Here is a 27,392-nt window from a genome sequence, read left to right as displayed (position 1 = left end):
GGAGAGGTGAGGAATGGAAGAACTTGTAAAAGGAGACGACAATGTTCATAGTGAACTCCTTTGCCTACAATTAATTCATTACTCCCCCTCCCTTCTGCCATCCCAGTCGCCTTTTCCGTCAGGTTTGTAGTGACCTACTCTTTGATATGTCTGCATAAGCAGAAGAAACTAAAGATCAAAGTCCGAAAACAATTTATTGGACTGTTCAATTAACCAAAACAAATTCTCCAAGCATAACACCAACACAAAACAGTGATCCGCCATTGAATCACAACTACATACAAGAATAATGTAGAAAACAACTGAAATAATTTCCAACTGGTCTCCACCAGAGACTTCTCCGATATACCAAGCCTAATCCAGAGATCAGCGAGAAGATCCAAGCCGGGCTGCCAGGGCGGCAGCTATCCACGTCTGCTGGCGGTCTATGAACTGCCGATGTGCGGCCGAGAGCCGGCCTTTATAGCGCTTCGGCGGATGAGTACCTCGGAACTATTTTCCGTCACTTGATTTGACCTCTTCCTTATGTTTATGTGGGCCGGTAGTGGCCCCTGGTGGCCGCTAGTGTCTTTGCTGTGGTGATGTTGTTGTTGTGGCCGTTCATCAATATTGCCTGTCGGTTGTGTAGTGCTTCGGTGTGCCTGCGAAGTGGGCAACCTGCGGCTGCAGGCTGTAAGTTTGGTTGCTGATACTCTAGGCGCCGTGATGACTGGTGGAGAAGGCCACAGCACTCTTCATAAGTCTTGAATCCCAACCATTTTCCCTCTTTTATATAAGTCATTTTTACACACCCTTCTGTCCTCCACCCCCTACCCCATTCTTTAACCCAAGCATAGTTTGTGCAATATATTCCTGTGTATTTCTCGTTGGTTGTCCCGTATACACCATGTATAGGTGTATAATCAGTGGATAATTTGTGGAAGAATGTAGTCTACACTGCTCTTTTAATCCCTTATGAACCACGTGTATTGTTTCTTATTGCCATTCCATAATACTGCTGGGGTTCACCAATGTTTTTGTCTGTTAAGTCGTTCTTTACCATTTAGAGTCTCCACAAAATGCATATGCAATACCGCTATTTCTGTTTACACACTGCATCCAACCTCTTAACACGAACATTAACATGAATTCAAGTAGCAAATAGCTGAAAACCACAGGCTTCTGGATTGAATAGTTCTGGAGAGAGACGTACTTAAAGAAGTCAGTGCAGAATGACTGGATCTTTTTACACTTGCACTATTGACATTGACATAATGAAAACAATGCTTCCAACTTGAATTAATCGACAAATGATGCCTCAAATTATTCAGGAGATATCAAATATTATTAAGAGATAATAATCGGAAAATGTTACTTTTTGACCAGTTTCACCACAAGCACTTCCCTTGAACTTGCCTTGGTTATGTATAATCTTGACACTGTTTATATGCTATTGTATAATCTTGACATTGTTTATATGCTATTTCGGAAAATAGTTTTGTCTGTCTAGTATGTATATCCTGATATGATATGTTCTTTATTTTGTTATATGCATTTGTGCCAGTTCATTGGATGAATTGTAATTTTAACTCTCCGTCTCACAGGATGATTTAAAAATGGAATCAGGTAACTCGAAACTAGTCGTCAATCAAATAAAAAGTGAATCTGGAAACTTTGGCTATTTCCATAGTGAACTATCAAATGCTACTGTTCTCGTAACCACTATTATTTCAGCAACTTATATTTTATATAGGATGAACGTCAACAACTGTGCTATGCACAAATACACACGAGACATAATTTTCGTATGACCGTAGGAGGATGCTGTATTTGCTTCTGTAATAGGTCATTACTATACCTGCATAACATTACATTCAGTACAATTGTGCTGCTTTCGTGTCTCTTTCTCTCTTAATTATGGTGCGTTATATTTTTTTATGCACTTGAAAAGTGTTTTAAACTACAGCAAGGTGCAACAATGTTTTTCTTTAAATTATCGAAGCTGTGGTGTCCACCCAGCAGAAAATATTCTCAGATAGATAGCTCTACCTGAATAAAAGAAATGAGACCATTTGCTTTACTAACAACCTTGCCATCTTGAGCAATGTCCTCACACTGTAACAGATTTTCTTTAAGTTTCAGTTTACTATGAATGAGTTCTTCAGCTAAGCTAGAAAGTAAAATCAGTGGAGCACCTGTGCAACCTCGCAGGAAATGACACGTAGGAATGTCTGAGTAATGGGAGGCAATAAAGACAGACGTGTTTGAAATCGAATGAATCTTGCACTGTGACTATCGCTAATTGAAAATAATTACAATGTAAACAAATCTGCATGAGCACATTCATTCTCTTGTGCCCGACATTGTACGTGATATATGCTGATACAGTATAATGACACCTCTGTGGCACATAAACTGGTCATTCATAAGTGCAGAGTTCATTTTTTATAAATTTTTATTTCTCAGTGTAGGGAGACTGTTCAAGACAGAAAGTAGTAATGATCCAACACACAGCGTGTTCCTTAGTAATAAAAGCAGTTTCAACTCTTTAATCAAAATAAGATTTTCTACACCCTTTTTTTTTTTTTTTTTTTTAAATAGTATTTTTCCAAAAAGCATCATACAATTTGGTGGTTTTCAGGAATTGCACTAGGGGTATGTAAAAACGAACAGCCATACAGTTTATTCAAGTTAAGGCTTCTGTGCTGAGAAGCCGTGGTCAGTATATAAAAGTATTCCCAAACATTTTGTCTCAGACTGTATGACACATCTTCAGATGTAAAAGGGGTAACTGCATAGAAGGCTCAAGGGACCCCTTGAATTTATCCAAATGTACTAAGGGCACCACCATTTGTCACGATGCCACATATGTGGTTATCACTGACTGGTGCCACTGTGCTCAATTAAAGGTAATTGGTCATTATTCTGTTGGTACGAAGTTGGCACCTAAGGTCCCTCTATACATACACACATAGTAAAGTGTTGTCTCTGCTAAAATACTAGTCCTCATAGTTTTCCCTCTCAGAAAGCATGTTCCACTATGGCCGATTTGTATGACCCAGTCGGCACTTACTTTTGTGTTTGGCTAAGCGGGCATTACCACTTTGGTATGTTTCCCACAGAATTTTATATACTCCAGGTGTTGCTAGTGGATGTCGAATATCTTTTGCTGTTTTTAAGAATTCCTTTTTTTGCTTGGTGGGTCTAAAGATTGTTTCAAACACACACTTGGCAATGCTTTTCCTTTGGAATCTGTAATCCAATAAAAGGAAATACAGATGGGCTGCTTCACTTACTGCTGGCTTTAAAAAATTGTTGCTCCATTAAGGAAGTGGATTAAGCACTCCACCCAATAAGAAAGAAAGCCAGTACTAATGAGGAACAATGGCCACCAACCGGCGAAATTTTCCTCTCTTTTATTACCAAGGCTATGGAGGCATCGATAAAATGTTGGCTTCAGAATGGCAAAAGATGTACTGCATACATTAGGAACACCTGCAGTAGGTAAAATTCTATGTAGTTGTGGGCAAATACACAACACTACCACGAAATGAAGTGTTAACACCCATTTAGCTGAACACAAATGGAACTGTCATCTGTGACAGACAGACAAAGCTACCTTAAAAGAACACACTTTCTTAGATGGAAACCATAAAACAAAATTCAGCAAATTTTAACAAATTAAATGCTTTATCTTATGCGTATGTATACACAGGTCATCGAGATTTACAAATACCATAATAATTTTAACAGAAATATACAGGGAGTTAAATTTCACAAAATACATTTTAATTGAGAATGATGACACCTGCCAGAGATAATCAAACACTTGACATTAAGTCATGGATGGTGCTGCCTGCTATACATCTTTATAAATCTGGGGGAGGGAGGGAGGGAGCAGGGGGGGGGGGGGGGGGAGGCTTCCACCTTGTCATAGCTTCCTTTTAACTTCCATAATTGTCTCCTGCAGTGAGAGAAGAAATGTGTGGGAATCATCTTATAAATCAACCATGGCCTCTAAGTTCGCAAATTTTAAATGAATAAACATGGCTGGGAATGCCTACAGTGTATGATTAATGTAAGATCCTCTCCCTCATTTTCAGCATGCTGTTAAAATTACTGAGCTTTAGCTGCCCACATTATTGTTGCTCTCTTTCACATGGGCAATACTTTTCATGGTATTTTTAAGCAAGCTGCCACATTTTATACAGTTACACTGACAATACATAGAAATTCACCTAATGCGTCATAAACTTGCCTCTTTTGATTATTAGTGTGTGACCAAGATCACAAGCAGAGCTAGCAGCCATCATTCAATAGAGGCCACAATAGTACACTTTTCCCCTTATATTGTTCTTAATACACAAGGTGATAAAAAAGTCAATATAAAATTGAAAACTTAATAAACCACGGAATAATGTAGTTAGGGACGTAAAAATTGACACACATGCTTGGAATGACATGGGGTTTTATTAGAACAAAAGAGTATTGCTAGATGCGTGGAAGATCTCTTACACACGTCATCTGGTGATGATCGTGTGCTTAGCCACCACTTTCATCATGCTTGGCCTGCCAGGTCCCCAGACCTCAGTCCGGGCAATTACTGGCTTTGGGATTACCTGAAGTTGCAAGTGTATCGTGATCGACCGACGTCTCTAGGGATGCTGAAAAACAACATCCAACGCCAATGCCTCACCATAACTCCGGACTTGCTTTACAGTGCTGTTCACAACATTATTCCTTGACTACAGCTATTGTTGAGGAATGATGGTGGACATATTGTGCATTTCCTGTAAAGAACATCATCTTTGCTTTGTCTTACTTTATTATGCTAATTATTGCTATTCTGATCAGATGAAGTGCCATCTGTCGGACATTTTTTGAACTTTTGTATTTTTTTGGTTCTAATAAAACCCCATGTCATTCCAAGCATGTGTGTCAATTTGTACCTCTCTATCTACATTATTCCGTGATTTATTCAGTTTTCAAATTTATACTGACTTTTTGATCACCCGGTATAAACACAATAAACAAAAAAACTCAATTCTGAACTTCTGGTAACAACTCGATCTTTCTGTTTGTCATCTCTGTACTGTTCTCCACTCACCTCTTCGGAGGCACAGACGTGACGGTGAGCCGTCAGTGATGCCTTGGCGGCTGCTGCCATCGTGTTGCGCCATGGCGAGCCCTTCACAGTCATCACTGCCTGATAAGCTAACGTATGGACGTGCAAGCGAGTAAGCGGACGGTTGCCGCGGAAGCCCTTACTCTTGCTCAGTACTAACCTGAAACACATTATGATAATTAACAATATGCTCTAGCTACATACAGAAGCATAAAAAAATGTAAGTACGCTGGAAGATGTACAGGAAGTGGTATCAACAGTAACGTCACTGTAGTCGAGTAGTGCCTAATGTACGTCACTGGCTTCCCAGCATCTCACTGTCACACCAGAGTTCAGGCTGTCACTTAATTGTGCCCAGAAGGCTTGCTCACAAACGCCGTGGAGAACCAGTCCAGCCCATTTTCCATTGATGACTACATTAATTTACTCATGATAATAGTATTTCTCAATCACTGAACTGTATCAGTGAAACTAAAAGTATGTGAGTTAGCCATCACACAAAAGCAAAAAAGGGAGCTACAAGCAACAGAATGAAGCCACTTACAGTGCTCGAAATTCAGTCAACAAAATTTTTGTATTGGTGAAAATATAAACTAAAGATTGGTGAAAGACCCAACATATCTTGTCATAAACAAAACTCTCTTATGACTATTTGGGGTCAGGAATAAAAGTGTGTTTTTTAAAACATATACTGCCCTATTTTAATGTACTGTGTGCTGGTGTAGTATAGAATTAAAGCAATTTATACAAGGAAAATGTGTAGTAAAAATTTATAGAATTTCAAAAGAATACACTGGTTAGGATATGGAGGAGGATGGCAGAAGGTCAGGATGCTTGAAAGAATAGGGTAAGGAAGATTATATTCAAGCAATAATATGGTGGGGGAGGGGGGGGGGGGGGGGGGGAGGCTGACCACAATCAAAACCGATGTTAACAAAATACAGATCTGAGGATGGGGGCGAAATGCAAACAACAGTTATGTATGGAGGGAATTGTTAAAGATGCCGCAAGCCATGGCAACTCCTTCCATTCGCCTCCACCTGTAGCAGCAGATGACAGGCTGTGCTGATCAAATAGTGATCAGCAAACCAACTGCCAGCCAGTGTATAACTACAGCACACCAGCACACTCTCTGGTCACTTCCATTGGAGGTAGAGCTTAGACTGCCACACTTTCTGGACATGACACATGCCAAACCGTCACTCAAGCAGACTCTTCTTCCACTTCAATGAGGCAACCCCACCCAGCCATGCTATCAAGAGCTCATCCCGTGCAACACCACATGGCTTGAGCTGTCATTTGCTGCCCTTTTCCTAAGTATGCGTAGGCAGCAAGATTTTACACCCGCATCCAGTGTCACCATTTTGTAGTGGTTCGGTTAACAAGAAGTGCCTTCCAGAGCTGCATTCCTCCCAGATTGACAAGCAGTATTCACATTGAGGATTCCTGATGAATCTCAATCTGGCACCTGCCTTACCTGCAATTAGTTTTATGTGGTCATTTCATTTTAAATTGCTCTGTATGCATACTCCTAGAGTTTTATGAATGTGACTGCTTCCAGGGATTGTTCGGCAATTGTGTAATGACACAATAGCGGTTTTTTCTGCCTATTTGTGCACAATATTTTACATCTGTTTACATTAGGGGTCAAGTGACAATCCCTGCACCAAGCATCTGTCCTCTGCAGGTCTTCCTACATTTTGGTTTAATTTTCTAGCAATACAATTTCTCTACATGTAACAGCATCATCTGTGAAAAAGACACCTGCTACTTTCGAAGTTCTCCACTAGTCATTTATATATATACTGAGAAAAATAATGTTCCTTTAACATTCCCTGAGATAAGCTGAAAGCTACTTTTATGTTTGAAGATTAATTACCACAAGCATTTTTGTGTTATCATACCATGTAAATGCATATAAACAACCCATCGACTGACCCTTCCCTCCATTTATATTATCATTACCCAGTATGTAAATTAGATGTACCTTTTCTCACAGCAGATTAACAACATTCACATGGTTGACTACCTTCTGCCATCTCCCATCTGCCGTTAGCAGGTGCACTTCACTACCAAACACAATGGCCTCACTCATACGCTGTAAAGCTACAACACAGCAAAGCTAGTACACTAACCTTCAAATGCCAATACCTGCTGTACACAAAGTATTACAGATTAATAGCACTGATATGGCCAACAGCCTTGTTGCAGTGGTAACATCAGTGCCTGTCAGATCACTGGAATTAAGCGCTGTCAGGCTTGGCTAGCACTTTGATACACGATGTTCTGGCATATGGACAAGCGCCAGCATGAAGATGAAAAACACAAGAGCAGAGAAGGCTGTGAGACAACGTCAGCCAATTGCCTGCTGACTAGGACCACGCCCCGACAGGAGCAGCCTACACAAGAAGAGAATATAAGTGGCACTCCTGCCAGCCTCAGGTGCACAGTACTAAACCTGACCTAGTAGAGAGCGCTTCGATAGCAGTTATTAGTGATCCGTTGCTTGTATAGACACTGTCTATAGTGAAAGACATTGACTGTTTGCATGTCACCCATCGCTTGCAACACCATTGGAAACTCAAAGTTTAGTATTGCCAATCTTCTTTATCGTAATAAAAACTATTAATGTGATTTGCTTGAATTGTTGAATAGCTATCCAAGAATGCAATCTTTAGGCACCCTATAAGACAGGTGGGCAGGACCCCACAGGTAACCATATGAGCTGCTGAGCGCTACTGGCAAGCAGGGTGCACTCAGCCCTTGTGGGGCCAACTGAGGAGCCACTCGACTGAGAAATAGTGGCTCCGGTCACAAAAACGAACAACAGTAGTGTGCTGACCACATAACCCTCCTTATCTACATCCAGTGACGCCTACCTGCGGAGGATGACACAGCGGTCAGTTAGTATTGTTGGGTCTTCTAAGACCTGTTCAGATGAAGTTCATAGCTATACAATTTGTTGGCCCAGCAACTGGAAAGAGTGAAAGGAGATGATCCAAATGTCGCTAACTAGAATGAGAAACAACAATCATTGAAAGATCAACAATGCTCTCTGATCTGTCTCCATGCTATCTAAAGGTAGCAAAACATTACCAAACTTGACAGTGTGGCTGATATGATATGGAACATACATAAAAACTAGATACATTCTGCAAGAGGTAAATTTTGTGTGTGTGTGTGTGTGTGTGTGTGTGTGTGTGCGAGGGGAGGGGGCGGGGCATACATGCAACTGTGTCCATCTCAGACTACTGTAAAGAGAAACAGGGAAGCTACACACAACAATCTGCTATTCAATTATTATCCGAGGGCAGTAACCCTACCATTGACAAAATAAGTAACTATAGTAGAATTATTAGGATTAGTGTTAGTATAGTAACATAATAGCAGCAGTTGCTGCAGAAAAATCAAGGTGCTTTTAGTACTAATAGTGACTTTTTTACATTTTTAATAGTTGTACTGCAGAAGTACTACGAGTTGTCTTAACAGTACTAACAACAGTAGGTATAAATATTACTGCAAAATTATTCAAAATAGTTTGAAATAATGAAAACTTATGGCTCTTTTTGTCAAAATGAAGGAACACCTGACAGGGTGAGGAAGAAGGTGCTGTAGGAAAGCTACATATAGAGTAACATACATTGAGAGTCCTAAATAGTGCAATAGCAACAGAAGGAAGTAGGACTAAAGATAAGGAAAAATAAATAGTGGTAGACACCATAAACTTAGTTCAATGATCAGAATAGAAGGAAAAGTGAAAGAAAGGAAAAGTGAAAGAAAGGAAATAGATTATCACAAAAATTCACATAAATGCTATTCTATATATACTCAGTCCTTTGTTGTCACAAGAAACCGGACTTCGATAAATAAATATATAAATAAGTCTATTTCAGCCATCTGAGTTTAGATAATTTTCCTGTAGTCCAAGCACTTTCTCCAATAATATAAACTCAATGTGATTGGACACACTGGAACAGTACATACATTACATTACATTTGCTATTTACGCTTGAGACGTAATGAATGAATAGAGAGAAAATTTTAAAAGAGGAGCGGAAATTATACCTGTCAGAGAATACAGGTGAAGGATGAACAAAGAAAACATAAATGTGATGAAGAGAAGTGGTTAGGATAACAACGGTGCTCAACATCAAAATTGGGAATGACAACGAATTGAAGAGATGCATGAATCCTCCTGTCTAGGAAGCAACCAGTAAACCCCCAATTCTTTAAAGAATCTAATTTCCATGTAAAAAACAGCTTCCAACACACGATTAATATGTTAAATATCTGACATTAAGCATGTAAATGAGAAAAGCTTAGAAAAGATTTGAAATTTTGCTTAAAGTTCGTTTGATGTCACTAAGTGCTCTCATTATAAAACACTTTATGAATGTAGTCTGGGGAATATGCACTCCATTTTAAGCAAAAGTAAGTTTTTCACTAATCTCTCAATCATTATGATGTCACAACTCTTGAACGATGTGTCGTTGTGTCATACACTGATGTAATTTTGCAGGTACATTCAGTGGTATAAGTGGATCCTGTTTGCACACTGTGTTGCCAGTAGAATTCCTTATGATGAAGTTTTCCTGCATGAACAGGCAAAATGTAAGCGACAAACTTTTTTTGTTTCATCATTTTGTGTGAGGGTGTCAGTAAAAAAAAAATTTCATAAAGGTTTGATATTATTGTACTTGGCAGCATGAAAGACACACTTTTTCTCCTTCAAAACTAGGCCAGAAAACTGGTTGCATCTTAAAACCTAGTCTTAGGTAAAGGTAGGTAGGTAGGTAGGTAGGTATAAGCTCTATTTCTTCAAAATTTCTATGCCTTAGCTTGAAGCACTTCATTGTTAGCTTTCTTGTGAATGTTGAAGAGTCCAGCTGTATAGAGTTCAGTGGATGCACATGCGCCATTGTGAATAATTTTTATATTGTTCGTTCAGACTTCATACATTGTTGTGTCTAATGTTGAGATCCACCTGTGCCATAGCTATACTGAGGTTTTAATTGGAAAAAAAAAAAAAAAAAAAAAAGATACTGAAAAATGGCACTGCTCTACAATTGAATTTAAGCTGCAAATGAATGCCTATGCTAAAGAGCATGAAAACAGGGCTGCAGAGAGGCACTGCAGACCACATTCAACTGAAAAAATGAGAAGAACTTGACGAAATCAGGAGGATGTTTTAGAGAAAGCACCTCGCATTAAACATAAACTGAAAAGTGGAACTGTTACATGGCCAAAACTTCAAGCACAACACAGTACATGGATTTTTCAGACCAGAGAAGAAGGAATTTCAGTTTCTACTGAAATGATCATTGACCAAGCAAAAGTAATATCCACTAATAAAGGGATCGTCGAATTTACTGGATCAACAGTGTGGTGTTCCAGATTTATGAAGAGGTATCAGCCTTGTATGCAGACCAAGACAAAAATATTACAGGTTGTTGTTGTTGTTGTTGTTGTTGTTGTTGTGGTCTTCAGTCGTGAGACTGGTTTGATGCAGCTCTCCATGCTACTCTATCCTGTGCAAGTTTCTTCATCTCCCAGTACCTACTGCAGCCTACATCCATCTGAATCTGTTTAGTGTATTCATCTCTTGGTCTCCCTCTACGATTTTTACCCTCCACGCTGCCCTCCAATACTAAATTGGTGATCCCTTGATGCCTCAGAACTTGTCCTACCAACCAATGCCTTCTAGTTAAGTTGTGCCACAAACTTCTCTTCTCCCCAATCCTTTTCAATACCTCCTCATTAGTTATATGATCTACCCATCTAATCTTCAGCATTTTTCTGTAACACCACATTTCGAAAGCTTCTATTCTCTTCTTGTCCAAACTAGTTATCGTCCACGTTTCACTTCCATACGTGGCTACGCTCCACACACATAATTCCAGAAACAACTTCCTGGCACTTAAATCAATACTCGATGTTAACAAATTTCTCTTCTTCAGAAACGCTTTCCTTGCCATTGCCAGTCTACATTTTATATCCTCTCTACTTCGACCATCATCAGTTATTTTGCTCCCCAAATAACAAAACTCCTTTACCACTTTAAGCGTCTCGTTTCCTAATCTAATTCCCTCAGCATCACCCGACTAATTCGACTACATTCCATTATCCTCGTTTTGCTTTTGTTGATGATCATCTTATATCCTTCTTTCAAGACACTGTCCATTCCGTTCAACTGCTCTTCCAAGACCTTTGCTGTCTCTGACAGAATTACAACGTCATCGGCGAACCTCAAAGTTTTTATTCTTCTCCATGGATTTTAATACCTACTCCAAATTTTTCTTTTGTTTCCTTTACTGCTTGCTCAATATACAGATTGAATAACATCAGGGAGAGGCTACAACCCTGTCTCACTCCCTTCCCAACCACTACTTCCCTTTCATGCCCCTCGACTTTTATAGCTGCCATCTGGTTTGTGTACAAATTGTAAATAGCCTTTCGCTCCCTGTATTTTACCCCTGCCACCTTCAGAATTTGAAAGAGAGTATTCCAGTCAACATTGTAAAAAGCTTTCTCTAAGTCTACAAATGCTAGAAACGTAGGTTTGCCCTTCCTTAATCTTTCTTCTAAGATAAGTCGTAAGGTCAGTATTGCCTCACGAGTTCCAACATTTCTACGGAATCCAACATTTCTACAGAACCCAAACTGATCTTCCCCGAGGTCAGCTTCCACCAGTTTTTCCATTCGTCTTAGAGAATACGCGTTAGTATTTTGCATCCGTGACTTATTAAACTGATTGTTCGGTAATTTTCACATCTGTCAGCACCTGCTTTCTTTAGGATCGGGATTATTATATTCTTCTTGAAGTCTGAGGGTATTTCGCCTGTCTCATACATCTTGCTCACCAGATGGTAGAGTTTTGTCAGGAATGGCTCTCCCAAGGCTGTCAAGTAGTTCTAATGGAATGTTGTCTACTCCTGGGGCCTTGTTTCGACTCAGGTCTTTCAGTGCTCTGTCAAACTCTTCACGCAGTATCGTATCTCCCATTTCATCTTCATCTACATCCTCTTCCTTTTCCATAATATTGTCTTCAAGTACATTGCCCTTGTATAGGCCTTCTACATACTCCCTCCACCTTTCTGTTTTCCCTTCTTTGCTTAGAACTGGGTTTCCATCTGAGCTCTTGATATTCATACAAGTGGTTCTCTGTTCTCCAAAGGTCACTTTAATTTTCCTGTAGGCAGTATCTACCTTCCCTTTAGTGAGATAACCCTCTACATCCTTACATTTGTCCTCTAGCCATCCCTGCTTAGCCATTTTGCAATTCCTGTCGATCTTGTTTTTGAGACGTTTGTATTCCTATTTGATTGTTTCATTTACTGCATTTTTATATTTTCTCCTTTCATCAAGGAGAATTCTTCTGTTCTTCTGTTACCCAAGGATTTCTACTAGTCCTCGTCTTTTTACCTACTACGTCCTCTGCTGCCTTCACTACTTCATCTCTCAAAGCTATCCATTCTTCTTCTACTGTATTTCTTTCCCCCATTCCTGTCAATGGTTCCCTTATGCTCTCCCTGAAACTCTGTACAATCTCTGGTTCTTTCAGTTTATCCAGGTCCCATCTCCTTAAATTCCCACCTTTTTGCAGTTTCTTCAGTTTTAATCTACAGTTCATAACCAATAGATTGCGATCAGAGTCCACATCTGCACCTGGAAATGTCTTACAATTTAAAACCTGGTTCCTAAATCTCTGTCTTTCCATTGTGTAATCTATCTGAAACCTGTCAGTATCTCCAGGCTTCTTCCATGTATACAACCTTCTTTTATGATTCTTGAACCAAGTGTTAGCTATGATTAAGTTGTGATCTGTGCAAAATTCTATCAGGCGGCTTCCTCTTTCATTTCTTAGCCCCAATCCATATTCACCTACTACGTATCCTTCTCTCCCTTTTCCTACTACCGAATTCCAGTCACCCATGACTATTAAATTTTCATCTCCCTTCACTATCTCAATAATTTCTTTTATTTCATCACACATTTCATCAATTACTTCATCATCTGCAGAGCTTGTTGGCATATAAACTTGTACTACTATAGTAGGCGTGGGCTTCGTGTCTATCTTGGCCACAATAATGCATTCACTATGCTGTTTGTAGTAGCTTACCCGCACTGCTATTTTTTTTATTCATTATTAAACCGACTCCTGCATTAACACTATCTGATTTTGTATTTATAACATTGTATTCCCCTGACCAGAAGTCTTGTTCCTCCTGCCACCGAACTTCACTAATTCCCACTATATCCAACTTTACCCTATCCATTTCACTTTTTAAATTTTCTAACCTACCTGCCCGATTAAGGGATCTGACATTCCACGCTCCGATCCGTAGAACGCCAGTTTTCTTTCTTCTGATAAGGACATCCTCCTGAGTAGTCCCCGACCAGAGATCCGAATGGGGGACTATTTTACCTCCGGAATATTTTACTCAAGAGGACGCCATCATCATTTAACCATACAGTAAAGCTGCATGCCCTCAGGAAAAATTACGGCTGTAGTTTCCCCTTGCTTTCAGCTGTTCGCAGTACCAGCACAGCAAGGCCGTTTTGGTTAGTGTTGCAAGGCCAGGTCAGTCAATCATCCAGACTGTTGCCCCTGCAACTACTGAAAAGGCTGCTGCCCCTCTTCAGGAACCACATGTTTGTCTGGCCTCTCAACAGATACCCCTCCGTTGTGGTTGCACCTACGGTACGGCTATCTGTATCGGTGAGGCACGCAAGCTTCCCCACCAACAGCAAGGTCCATGGTTCTTGGGGGTATTACAGGTATGAAGAACAAATTGCTGAATTTCATCAAGTTGTCGTTAACACAGCTTAAAGACGGAAGTTGAACTTTAGCAAATTGGAAAAATGGACAAGAGTCCCCTAACCTTTGATGTGCCTTCTAACAGAACTGTGGAAGGTCACAAAAGCATCATTGTTAAAACTTCAGGACATGAAATGACTTATTGCACAGTCATTTTATCCTGCTGTGCTGATAGGATAAAATTTCCAGCACCTTTGATTTATAAAAGAAAGACGCTTCCTAAGGAAGAATTGCTGAAAGGAGTTTTTGTCCATGTACATAATAAAGGATGGATGGATGGATGGATGGGTGAGAAATGAGGTTGTGGACAGATAAAATTTGATCTAGGCAACATGGAGGCCTACTGACAATGCCCTGTTACTACAGGAACAGTTAAGTTCTCACAGAACAGATGATGTTAAAAATATACTGAATGAACTGATGATTCTGGCAACTCTAATTCCAGGAGGGCTATCTAGTTTACTTCAACCATTAGATATATGTATCAACAGACCATTTAATAGATTTATATATGAGGAGTGGAACATATGATGCAAACCTGGCCCAATACCTGGCATATCAACAGCAGACCAAACGAGTGAAATTTATGGACAAACAAAAACTACAGCAATTTGTGCCTGTGCAGTAATTCAAACACATAAATGTTTGTGTTTCAGCAGCCTTAAAATCACACCCCACTAGAATTACTTCTCCTTTACTTAAAAAATGTTAATTGGTCAAAGAAAGTACTAGTGAAATTTTTGGCACTGGTTGGAGGAAATGAACAGTGATAATTATAAGAATAACATTTGAAGTAATGGAGGAGGATATTACTACTAATGTCACAGTTAGCAACAGAGTGGAGGCAATGTTACAAGTTCCACTGTTTGTTTCCTATTTTAGATGACAGAATAGTCACTTACATGTCTTCCACATCAAGTAACTCATTACTGACATGCGAACTGATTTAAAGACGACAGCAGTGTGAGCAGTGATGGGCAGTACGTACCTGAACACGTGACGCATCTGGTCGAGGACTGTCGCAACTCGAGGGTTAGAGTCTGACACCAGACTGATGTTACCGAACTGGAGGATGTGCTGCAGGTTCGTCAGTTCCTGGTGGGGAATATTAAGCTTTTCACAACTTATAGGTTTTAAAGCTTGTTCTCACAGGTTGAAACAGTGCAAGTTATCTAAAAGTACATGCATTTATATTGAACATGTTCATGCTAAGCACAGAAACAGGCAAGTAAGTAGAAGTATTATTAAATGCTCACAAAATGAAGTCTGAATTAAAAGTGGCTTTCGAATTCCATATGAATTTTGATCCTGCAGCAGAATGTGTGGCGATATTAAACTTCCTGGCAGATTAAGAGTGTACGCTCAATTGGGACTCAAACCTGGAACCTTTGCCTTTAACAGACAAATGCTCAACGGAATGAGCTATCTGTCACAACTCACGACTTGAGTCTGACGACTTTCCTTACACCAGTACCTGCATAGCTTGGTCCGTAGAGCATCTGTCCACAAAACCCAAAGATTCTGGTTCAAATCCATGTCTGGCATGGGGCTTTCTCTCCCAGGAAGTTTAATTTTTGAAACTGTATATAAACTAATTGTTACAATTCACAAGACCTGTTACTAACATCATTCTTTAGCATCATGTGAGGCATGGCTATAAAATAATAGTAGTATTACTGCAAAACATTTTATTCCAAAAACATACATATAATCATCTCCTCTACCCCTACAATGTTCTACGTGTGTTGATAGAAACAGTATCACAAGTCTTCCTCTGTGAGCTCCTCAATGGCGTGTGACACTTTTCCTTTCACTACTTCAATGTACTGAAATCTTGTTCATTTTCATGCAGATTTGACCTTGAGGAATAGATTAAAATTACAAGGTGCTAAGTCTGGTGAATACGGTGGGTATTCTAACACTGGGACATTGAACTTCGATAGAAACCTCTAAAACAGAATGCGGTATGAGCCGGTTTGTTGTCATGATGCATAACATGTGACTTGTTCTTCCACAATCTGGGTCTTTTCCCTTATTTTCTCTTGAGAAAGAACCTCAGTGTAGTAATGTCAATTAATACACCGAAGAGCCAAACAAACTGGTCCACCTGCCTATTATCATGTAGGGGCAAACGTGCAGGGGTGCAGCAACATGAGATGGCATGGACTCGACTAATGTCTGAAGTAGTGCTGGAAGGAACTGAAACCATGAATCCCGCAGGGCTGTCCATAAGTCCATAAGAGTACAAGAGGGCGGATATCTCTTTTGAACAGCACATGGCAAGGCATCCCAGATATGCTCAACAATGTTCATGTCTGTGGAGTTTGGTGGCCAGCAGAAGTGTTTAAACTCAGAAGAGTGTTCCTCGAGCCACACAATGGACATGAATGGATGCAGGTGATCAGACAGGATGCTTACGTATGTGTCACCTGTAGAAGTCCTATCAAGACATATCAGCGGCCCCATATCACTCCAACTGCACAGAGCTCCCACCAGCTTGAACAGTCCCCTGCTGATATGCAGGGTCCATGGATTCATGAGGCTGTCTCCATACCCATACACATCCATCCACTTGATACAATTTGAACCAAGACTCGTCTGACCAGGCAACTGTTTCCAGTCATTAACAGTCCAATGTCAGTGTTGATAGACCAGGCAAGGCATAAAGCTTTGTGTCATGCAGTCATCAACAGTATACGAGTGGGCCTTTGGCTCTGAAAGTCCATATAGTTGATGTTTTGTTGAATTGTCCGTACGCTGACACTTGATGATGACCCAGAATTGAAATATGCAGATACTTGTGGAAGAGTTTCACTTGTCACGTAGAACAATTCTCTTCAGTCATCGTTGATCCCATTCTTGCAGGATCTTTTTCCGACCGCAGCGATGTCTGAGATTTGATGTTTTATGGATTTCTAATATTCACAGTATACTCTTGAAATGGTCGTATGGGAAAATACCCACTTCATCGCTACCTCGGATATGCTGTGTGCCATCGCTTCTGTGCCGACGGTAACACCATGTCCAACTCACTTAAATCTTGATAACCTGCCACTGTAGCAGCAGTAACCGATCTAACAACTGCACCAGACACTTGTTGTCTAATATAGGCATTGCCAACTGCAATGGCGTATTCTGCCTGTTTACGTATCTCTGTATTTGAATACGCATGCCTATGCCATTTTCTTTGGTGCTTCAGTGTAGTTTGACCTTCAGAAACCCAGTGAATACACACAGTTCCTTTAGTATCGAAAAGCAATCTAAATCTTGATTTGTTTATTCGAGCAACTTTTTGCTGTTAATAAAGTTGGACCCTTCCAATACATGCTCTTGCACTTTGTTTCTGGATCATAAGTGAAAAACCCACATTCTTCACACGTTATCACCCTTTCCAAGAAATCAGGATTATTTTCAGTGGTTTTCGAGGAGCCAGTACAAACATTACTACAACATTCTTTATATTCAACCATGAGAGCTTTCGGCACCAGTTTCGCACATTCATATTAAACTGGTTAGATAAAATTTGCTTTATGCTTTCTTTGTCAATTCTCACAGTTTCAGCTATCGATTGAATACTCAACTGAAGGTCAGATCAAATCAGGATTACACACTTTTCCATATTTCTATCTGTTTTTAATGTTGAAGGGGGTCCTAGGTGTGATTTCTCTTCAACGTCTATTCTGCCATCTTGGAAAAGCTCAATCCACTCAAAAACTCGTGTACATGACAAAATAGTCCTCACCATACACTTCTTTTAGTAAAGAAAGGTTTCAGTAGCAGTTTTTCCAAATTTTATGTGAAATTTCATGACAGTTCGTTGCTCTATTATTATATTTATAATTTTTCCAGCAAAAAAAAGTAATAGCGCTTACACAAATGAAGAACACGGTCACAATGATTTGTCTATAGACACCAGTGATGCCGCATTCGACTGAGAAGGCTTCATGCTTCACAGCTACTGGCCGTTCACCTTTGGCACATACATACTTAGTCCACAACAGCATCAGTCCCGTATTTTATAGCCACACATCATATGTCACACTATGACTCACATAGTGGCATAGTTCCAAATCCCACCACCATATCAGCTGTTCTAAAACTTCAACTCTCACTACTTGCAACCATGCTAGCTGTGTGTTACTCTACAAAAAATCTTAAGTACTCACCAATCATACAATGAATTTTCCACACCTCATTTCTAATATTAAGCAACAACATTTTTCCTTAATTGATTTTGTGGTCTTCAGTCCAAAGAATAGTCTGACGGAACTTCCCACACATGTATATCCAGTGTAAGCTTCTACATCCCCATATAACTACTGAAATCAATACCGTTTGAACCTGGTTTCCATAGTCAAGCCTTTGTCTCCCTCTGCAATTTTACTCCGCACACTTGCCCCCATTATCAAAGTGATGATTCCTTGATGCATCATGTGCATTCCATTAACCAATCCCTTCTTTTATTGAAGTTGTGCCAAGATTTCTTTTCTCGCCAATCTCATTTATATACCTCTTTATTAATCAGTCGATCTACCCATCTAATCTTTAGCATTCTTCTAGGCACCACATTTGAAAAATATCCATTATTTTCCTGTGTGAACTGCCTATTGTCCACATTTAACTTCCATACAAAGTTACACTCAGATATATACATTTAGAAAGGACTTCCTAACACTTAAATTTACTTAGAGAGGGATAGAAGTTGAAATAATGAACTAAAATTTGTGCCAAGGATGGAACTTGAACATGGGTCACCTGTTTACTAACCACTACACCGTCCTGGCACTGTGGCTCACACAGCTTCATGGACTATCCTAGTCTATTGACCTCTCTAACACAAACCTCAATTCATGCCTTCAGCCCATTTTCTCTTTCTTAAATCGTCAGTACTGCCAAGGCTCTCTGATACTGGAACAGCACCCCAGCTTTGTACGTAATGGGGAAATCCTGCCTGTACCTCAGGTGTAGATGATCTACTGATCTGACAGAACCACATTTTCCTGCAGATATACGAGTCACAACTGTATCTTCAATAAGGATATTATCTGAAGTAATGAACTAAAATGTGTGCCTCGGCCTGGTCACAAATTTTAATTCATTAATTCAGATTTTATCCTTACCGAAGATAGAATTGAGACTCGTGTCTACAGGAAAATGTAATTCCGTCAGATCAATAGATCACTTAAATTTATGTTCAATGTTAGCAAATTTCCCTTTCTCAGTGAGGTTTTCTCATTATTACAAGATTATTCATTTTTAGTTATTCTGCTCCCAAAATACCAAAATCCATCCCCACTTTTAGTGTCTCATTTCGCAATCTGATTCTCTCAGGATTGTCTGATTACTCAACTGCATTCCGCTGCTTATGAATCGTTTGTCCTCTGTGTGTTTTACCATACTCTGAAGGAATTTGATGTATACTTGACTTTCGTAAAAGCAGATCATCTTTCAGATATCCCAGAAGAGCTGCCGTACTGGCTGGTGGGAGAAAGATCACATCCATTTCATGCTTCTTTATTGTTCTTGCAATTTTTGAGAAATATTTCTCATGTATTCTAAAAAGGCCATAGACTTTATATCTCTTTCTTATTGCACTTATTTTGGTTGGTCTCATGTTTTCAGTTGCAAACGTCTCTTAATTTGATGTTTTTGTATCCATTCTTATGGAATATCATTCCAAGTGTACCAGTTCACTCTGTAGAATGCTAGTGTCAGACTCTACATGAGCCCTATATAATGAAGTTTTCAGTAAACATACAATCTCACCAGCTGGTGGCAGCCAGGTGCCTAAAACTATAAATCAGTACAGGTGGACTACGGTAAATGCACCATCCCAAAAACCCATCTTCCTTACGTCGAGCTAATACATCCACATATAGTGGACAACCATTCTGTCATATATCATCATTAGGCCGCATAAGTCTGCAGTGCAGACATGCCTACCCATTGCCTGCAACTGTGTCTTCTCTGGCAATTGTGTATTCATACAAGACAGTCATCACACGCCCTGACTCCGTGCAGGATACAAACAGTATGTTTGTACGCTATTTGTTCCAGGCTCCATCAGGGCACCAGCTATGCTTCCAAGCAGACAACTGCACCAGGCAATTGGCGGCACTACTGTAGACGAACAAACATCATTACCACATCACATGGATGTAAATGTACTTCCACCTGCTGGGTACAGAAGACCAGGCACAGCCTCCAGCAGACCAGCTGCAGTTCCAGCACAGTGCAGTTCAGTTGCTCTCACAGTTCTGGGCCAGGAGCTAGCTACCCTCAAAGACCATCCACAGGAACTTGACGAGACAAACCACGAGAATTTTCTCTGCTTCACACCGTCGTCATGCTGACACTACTCCTCGCACCATGGATGGAATGACGCATGCTGTAGACCTTTTATCACACCAGTAAACTTTGTGTTTGTAATTTCAAGTGATAATGGCCATCTATCATTTCTTGATTTTGAGACAACAGATATTGTGAATTTATGCAGTTAATAAGTGTTTTGTATAGCAACTTAAGAATCGTTTTTAGCACAGCAAGCCACCACAATGAAGTGCAGGATGGAAAACATTAGTTTCATGTTCCATTGCGAATTTGACATTTTTGTGAATGGAGTTATGTTGTTCAACAAACTCAATTTGTTGTTGCATTGGGTCTAAACTGTGAATTTGTCATTGACATATCTCCAAAACGTTGTCAGTTTTACAACTGCATAGTTGGTAAATATTTCTTCAAAATCCTTCATAAGTCAGCTACCAACAATCAGCTTTTCCTTATCACCCCATCCAATAAGTCTCCCATGGCCCAGCACTCTGAGTGGCATTTCTGTTACTCCTCCCACTTCCTAAAACTCGACAGTCATTTCCCTTCATCCCTCTTCCTTCTCCTTCAATCCCTCTGGCAGAAGAAGCCCTTGGCTCCAAAAGCTTGTGCATTTCCATACCTTATATGTGTGTTTTCTCCTGCTGTCACTTAGTGAATAGATTTTTTATCTGTCCATTTTATATTGTATTTTCGAACATTGAATATTTTCAACAGTAACACATGTATTACTCTCATGTATTACACAATAATGACACAAACAACTGATGACAGTCAAAAACAAAACATGCAAAATTCCTCAACATTAGTCTGTCACAAAAAATGATAACCCATTTCACGATACGAAGGCAGACATGAAATTTGAGAGAGGGAGAGGGAGAGGGAGAGGGAGAGGGAGAGGGAGAGGGAGAGGGAGAGGGAGAGGGAGAGGGAGAGGGAGAGGGAGAGGGAGAGGGAGAGGGAGAGGGAGAGGGAGAGGGAGAGGGAGAGGGAGAGGGAGAGGGAGAGGGAGAGAGCTGAACTACTCACTGAAAAGGAGCTGTTGAAGTCCCTCACACGTTTGTTGGTTTCACTTTGCAAAACAAGCTAAAATAACACCTAAAACAAACAGTCCCACTGCATGCAAGGTACAGCCAGGAATTTGATCCCTCAACACAACAACACAAGTCTGAAACTTACTATGAACTGTGTGGCATTTGTAGGTCTTCAGAAATGAATGAAGGGAAATGAAGTAGCATTGATATTTTGGGAAAGCTGTATAAATGTGCACACTGGAGAGAAAAGTGCAGACCTAGCACAAAAAAATATATCGCTTTGACGACTACTTTCAAATTGCCACATAGCAATTAACTCCATATGGAATGTTTAAAGGCATCCCAGGCAACAGAGGACAGTAATTCTTCACAAAATTTAATTTTATGTTCCCCAAAAGCAAAGTGAAACCTGTGAGCAAATTTTTCATCCAGTATCAGAGAGATGGATCATGACAGGTGATGAAACTTTTTTTTTTTTTTAAAATGTTAGTGTTAGTTCTGAGTAGAATGTAGGTGTTAATTCCGTGGTGTAATTACAATCGAGGCTGAAAAACAATAATTACAAATGAGGCTGAAAAACTTCAGTCTGTGAACAAAATCATGGCAGCTGTTTTTTGTGACTGAAAACAAAAATTAATTGTTTTGAGCAATTGAGAACATCAAAAACATCTGAAATGTTTCGTCTAACACATTCGAAACTGATGTGCCATTCAAAATCTATGACATGGGAAGCTTGAAAACTGAAACTGTCCTAATTCATTAGAATACACACCTTGTCATAAATGCAGATGGTACTTCTGCACAACCCTCACCCATTACAGTCACGATCTAGCACCCTGGCAGCTGGCATCCTTTTCCACACCTCAAGTAATGGCTCTTCTTTATCAACATTTACAGAGAATAATGAAGTATTTATTCAGTTTTCATTTGCCTGAAATCCATAACTGCAGTGTGCCATCTGGATCCTTCCTCCAGCTTTTCTTAACTGCACATGTGAGAACTCTCCCCGCAATATATTTAGTTTCCTGGCCTCAACCTCTGTTGGTCATTCCCCTTACTCACCTAGCCACTTCCCTGTTCCCATTCCAGCACTACACAGCCCTCTATTCCACCAATGCACCAAACGTCTTTTTATGTCTCTTCTTTTCTGACACCCCCCTTCCTTGTCCTTCATCTAACCTACCAACTGCACCTAGCTGCCCTTCTCTCTTCCCAACTCGTTTCTGTATGCTCCTACACGCAGCCCTTTATCATCCCCCCCCCCTCCCCCTTGCGATCCCCCCTTACTCCCCGCCCCAAACTACTCCTCACTCCCACCACCCAGTTGCTTCTCCCATCGTACGCTGCCGCTTGCAGTTTGGCCTCAGCACCCAGAACTGTGGTCATGTGTGTGGGTTGCATTTGCGTGCATGTGTATATTTCTGATGGAAGTCTGTTAGGACAAAAGGTTATTTGCTGACAGTCTTTTTGCTGTGCCTATCTACAACTCAGCATCTCCGCTATATGGTGAGTAGCAACTATCCTGTTTATAATGTTGTCATTATTCCAGCCTGGATTTTCCATTATTTGGTAATGGCAATATTCTAAGAGCAACTTTAAAAATAAAAGAAGTCTGCTACATAGTATTGAAAGTACTTTGATAATTATAGCAGTTATGAAGGAAAATTGACGAGACAAAAGAGATGGGGTGTTGGAGAGTTAAGGGAGGATTCCAATTTCATGTCCTGTCAGCGATGTGGTCTTTAGAGATGAGGCACAAGATGACACTGAGTAAAGGATGGAGGAAGAAAATCGGTCACGACCTTTTTGAAGCAATGAAGTAGCATCTACATCAATAGATTTTGGGTGGAGAACCTGAATCTGGATGGCTGCATAGTAATTTTAATTCCTCAGCAATGCTTCACCCCACTCTGTTTACATTTGTTATCTGTATCGTTTACTTTGGCCCTTTGCAAATAAACCTTCTATTCTTACACCTCTTAAAATTTTTATTTATACTGTATCAAAGGAATTAATTTCCTTCCCATGTATGTAACATGTTGCAAAGAGGAGTATATTTAAGAAGCAGAAACAAATTATACCTTAAATGTTGCGGTCTTCAGTCCAAAAACTGGTTTCACGCAGTTATCCACACCAGTCTATACCACGCAACTATTGTCACCTTTGCTTAAAGGCTGCACCCTACATCCACTGGAACATGCACTGGAACCTCCTTACTGTGTTCCTTTTTTCTCTCCCAACAACTTTTACCCCCCCCCCCCTCCCCCTCCTCCCCACACATTTCCTTCCATTACCAAAACAGCGAGTCACTGATGCCTCAGGACGTGTCATATCAAGCAATTCTTTAAGACAACTTGTGCTGTAAATTTCTTTTCTCCAATAATCAGTGTTTCATTCACCTACATCTAGATTATTACTCTGCAATTCACACTAAAGTGTTTGGCAGAGGGTCCACAGAACCACTTTCAGACTGTTTCTTGACTGTACCACTTCTTTATAGCATCTAGGGAAAAATAAACACTTACGAGTGAGCACTGGTTTCACTTATTTTATTTGGATGATCACTTCCCCTATGTAGGTCTGAGTCAACAAAATATTTTTTCATTTGGGAGAAAATGTTAGTGATCGAAATTTTGTGAAAAGATCTTGCTGCAACAAAAAATGCCTTTGTTTTAATCGCTGCCACCTTAACATGCATACCACTGCCACTCTTTCTCAATACTACAAAAAAAGTTGCTCTTCTTGGAACTTTTTTTATATCCCCAATTAATCCTACCTGGTAAGGATTCCTTAATGCACACAAGTACTCCATAAGATGACAAACAAGTGTAGTGTAGATAATCTCTCTAGTAGCTTTGTTGCATCTTTTAAGTTTTCTGCCAATAAAACACAGTTTTTGGTTTGCCTTCTGCTACAACATTTTCTATGTGAAGATTCGGTTTAAGTTGTTCGTAATTATAATCCCTCGGTATTTACTTGAATCGACAATTTTTAAATTTGTTTGATATTCATGTAAGTGAAATTTAATGGACTTTTTTCACTATTCAGGTGCAGGACCTCACACTTTTTATTGTGCATGGTCTTTAGCCACTTTTTGCACCACACAGATTTCTTGTCTAAATCACTTTTGCAATTTGGTTTCATCTTTCAAAGACTTTATTAAATGACAGGTGATGGCATCATCTGCAAATAATCTGAGGGGGCCGCTCAGAATGTCTCCTAAATCATTTATGTAAATTAAACAGCAGAGGACCCCACAAACAGTTCATTGGAGAACCCTAGATATCACCTTTGTTTTACTTATTGACTTCCTGTTAACAACTATGAACTGTGATGTTTCTGACACCTAGTCATGAATCCAGTTGCACAACTGAGACAACACACCATTGGCATGCAATTTGATTCTGTAACTCCTTTTTAGTTATCACAAATAATTTTCAACATTCTTCCCTAGGATAACATTTTTAAGCTCTTATTCTCTCCTTGTGTGAACTGTTCATTGTCCACATTTCACTTTTGTACAAGGCAACATTCTGGACAAATAAATTCAGAAAAAAAATTCTGACACTTATATTCAATATTAACGAATTTACCATTTTCAGAAATGCTACTGCAAGATTGTGCTTCTTGCAGTCCCTGACGCACTTATGAGTTTTATTTCTTCACCATGACTTTAAATTAACTTTCCAAGTTTCTCCTCTATTTGCAGAATAGGGAGCGAGATTTCCTAATGTATGGTCTTCAGTTTTTTTTCCAGTGAACACAGACATAGCCCTTTACATAGAATTAATGCTCGTACAAACAACAATACAAAATTCTGCTTGCTTCTCTGAACAACAGTGCCCACATGACATCCAATAGCATTTCAACCTGTACATCCGTACTGTTCTAGTGACTTGCATAGTGATGTTACAGACCCACCCAAAATGCTCATACAAACAGAGAAGAGAGGGAGATACTGCTAATTCTAACCTGTTCATTCATACCAAGAGAATCTGCAAATGGAATAATGTACATGGAGAGATCGTGCAGCATCTTAGGCTCACTGAAAGACGCCATCTCAAAGTGCACTTTTGTGGAAGCGGGACGGCTGCGCATCTGCTCCCGCACTCTGGCCAGCAACTGCATTCGTTCCCCTACAAAAGTTGGAAACAGGGGTGCATGAAAAAGTCTGAGAATCTGAGATAGAAATGCAACAAACAAACATTTTGTGCCGTTAAAATCACAGATCAATACAGAGAAAAGTTACAGGTATCACATCTCCACATACTTTAAAAGGTTTCAGTAAGTGAAACCATTAATATTGACACTGCTAAAGGCTGTGAATGAACTAAATTAGAAGATCAACCAGGCAGCAGGTTACAGGAGCTTATTAATTACTTAGTAGCCCACAAAATGTGCTGAAACCAGCAAAACAAAAAAGCAGAATAAAGAAATTTTATGTAAGCTGAACAAGGACTCATTATTACAGTTGAAAGTGTCTGCTTGCCCAATGATACAAGAAATTATCAAAAATAAGCTATGACAGCACATTTCATAATAAGTTACTAACAGCTGTTTTACAACTTGATGTTTCATCACAAATATGTACTGTGCAATACTGTTAGTTTCATCTCTTACAGGAAACTATTCCACATGTATTTCTGTGTTCAATAAACTGTTGACAACTACACACTACTTCATATCTCCTGCATAAAATGGCAGAACAGGATTGCAGTCAAGAAAGCGTAACATACTCTGAACTGTAAAAGTATCACAGCTTCCGAGATAGGACGGTGGCATTGCTTGTGCAGTGGAACAACTCTTCATTCAGCAGTTTGCCCCCACTAACTGCCATCAAAGGAACAAATACCTACCAGCAGTGAGTTACACACTGCCCATACAGAGCTATTAATGAATCACACTTGCTGCACAGAATAATTGCAGTGGAACATTCCAAATATACTGTAGGAACAAAAATAAAATCCTGGTCACATGGACCTATGTGCATAGTAAGTTCTGAGTAATTCTGAGGCTACCTATTACTGACAAAATGTGAATGGTATTGACTTTTTTTATAATTACTGAAATTTTAACAGCAAGATGAACATTTAATGAAGACCGGCTAGTTTCCACTGCTATCCAAAAAATAAGGTGAATGGTGAAAACAGACTTTATTTGTTGGTGAATCCCATTCCATCAAAAATTTAATAGGGTCCAGCACGGAACATATTATTTGCTTAGTTAGGTATAACTTGGTAGCAGTATTATTTCAATAAATATGTTAAACAACACCCCTCCCCACCGAATACAAATGAACAAAACATAACAATAACAAAAAGCAATACTTAGCATACATACATTTGAACAGATAACAGCAGAAAATCTGATCATGTGGGAAAAAAAGAGATTGTGATTTAAAGTTTTATCAGAATCATCATGTCAATCTGCCTGAACTCACTAACCTCCAAGGCAACTATATGAATTTTCATGGAGGTTTTCAAAGGTAACTTTAGCATAGCTTGCAGCAATATATAGGCTCTATTGCATCAAAATCAGAAAAAAGATATCCTTATTAAAAATTTTATCTACAACTGCCTGGCCAGCTTATTAGTTTGGATGTTTAATCATCATGGTGCAGCACACAAAAGAACCAACAGATGAGGCTGTTAGTTTCATTGTGCACTAAAGAATCAATAAATGTGCACTAAAGAATCAATAAATGGTATTTTCAGTTTTTGTAAACTCAGTGACAGATGTATTTTTAGAAGTTTACATCAATGACAGAATAAAGTGCCCCACTCTTACCTTTACAAATACAAACTAATAGTGAGTTTACTTGACTATGATATACATACTTACTGACTCACTTCGAGTATTAAAAGCTTAACAACTGTTTCACTTCTTTTGATATGTTCTTTGCTATGAAAATCAAATTTATTAAATTTGCTTTGTGGTTTGAGTGCATACTCACTACATTTTTCTTTTGTTTTACTCACAAATAAAAGTGGCTGAGTCTTTCTGAACACACCAGAACAGCTAAAAGAATAAGGAGTAAGTAGTCTCAGGAACCCAATGAAGACTGTGAAGCAAGACTTCCTGCAGTTAGAGAACATCAGGTTTTAACTCA

At 39.5% G+C, this 27,392-nt stretch overlaps 1 protein-coding gene across 1 annotated transcript in view; it reads right to left on the bottom strand.

The window, feature by feature from the left end:
- LOC124551001 (ADP-dependent glucokinase) overlaps positions 1-27,392 on the bottom strand; it is an 89,936-nt gene that overhangs the window by 9,130 nt on the left and 53,414 nt on the right. The window contains exons 5-7 of the mRNA XM_047125837.1: positions 25,256-25,419; positions 14,911-15,017; positions 5,087-5,264 (exon numbers count right to left, since the gene is read on the bottom strand). Coding sequence (XP_046981793.1) covers positions 5,087-5,264; positions 14,911-15,017; positions 25,256-25,419 — 449 coding nt within the window. The remainder of the gene's footprint in view (positions 1-5,086; positions 5,265-14,910; positions 15,018-25,255; positions 25,420-27,392) is intronic.

The sequence above is a fragment of the Schistocerca americana genome, chromosome 9 (genome assembly GCF_021461395.2).
Source record: "Schistocerca americana isolate TAMUIC-IGC-003095 chromosome 9, iqSchAmer2.1, whole genome shotgun sequence".
NCBI lineage: Eukaryota > Metazoa > Arthropoda > Insecta > Orthoptera > Acrididae > Schistocerca > Schistocerca americana.
Note: the sequence above shows the minus strand (reverse complement) of the source record. Positions and strands in the feature narration are given on the sequence as shown.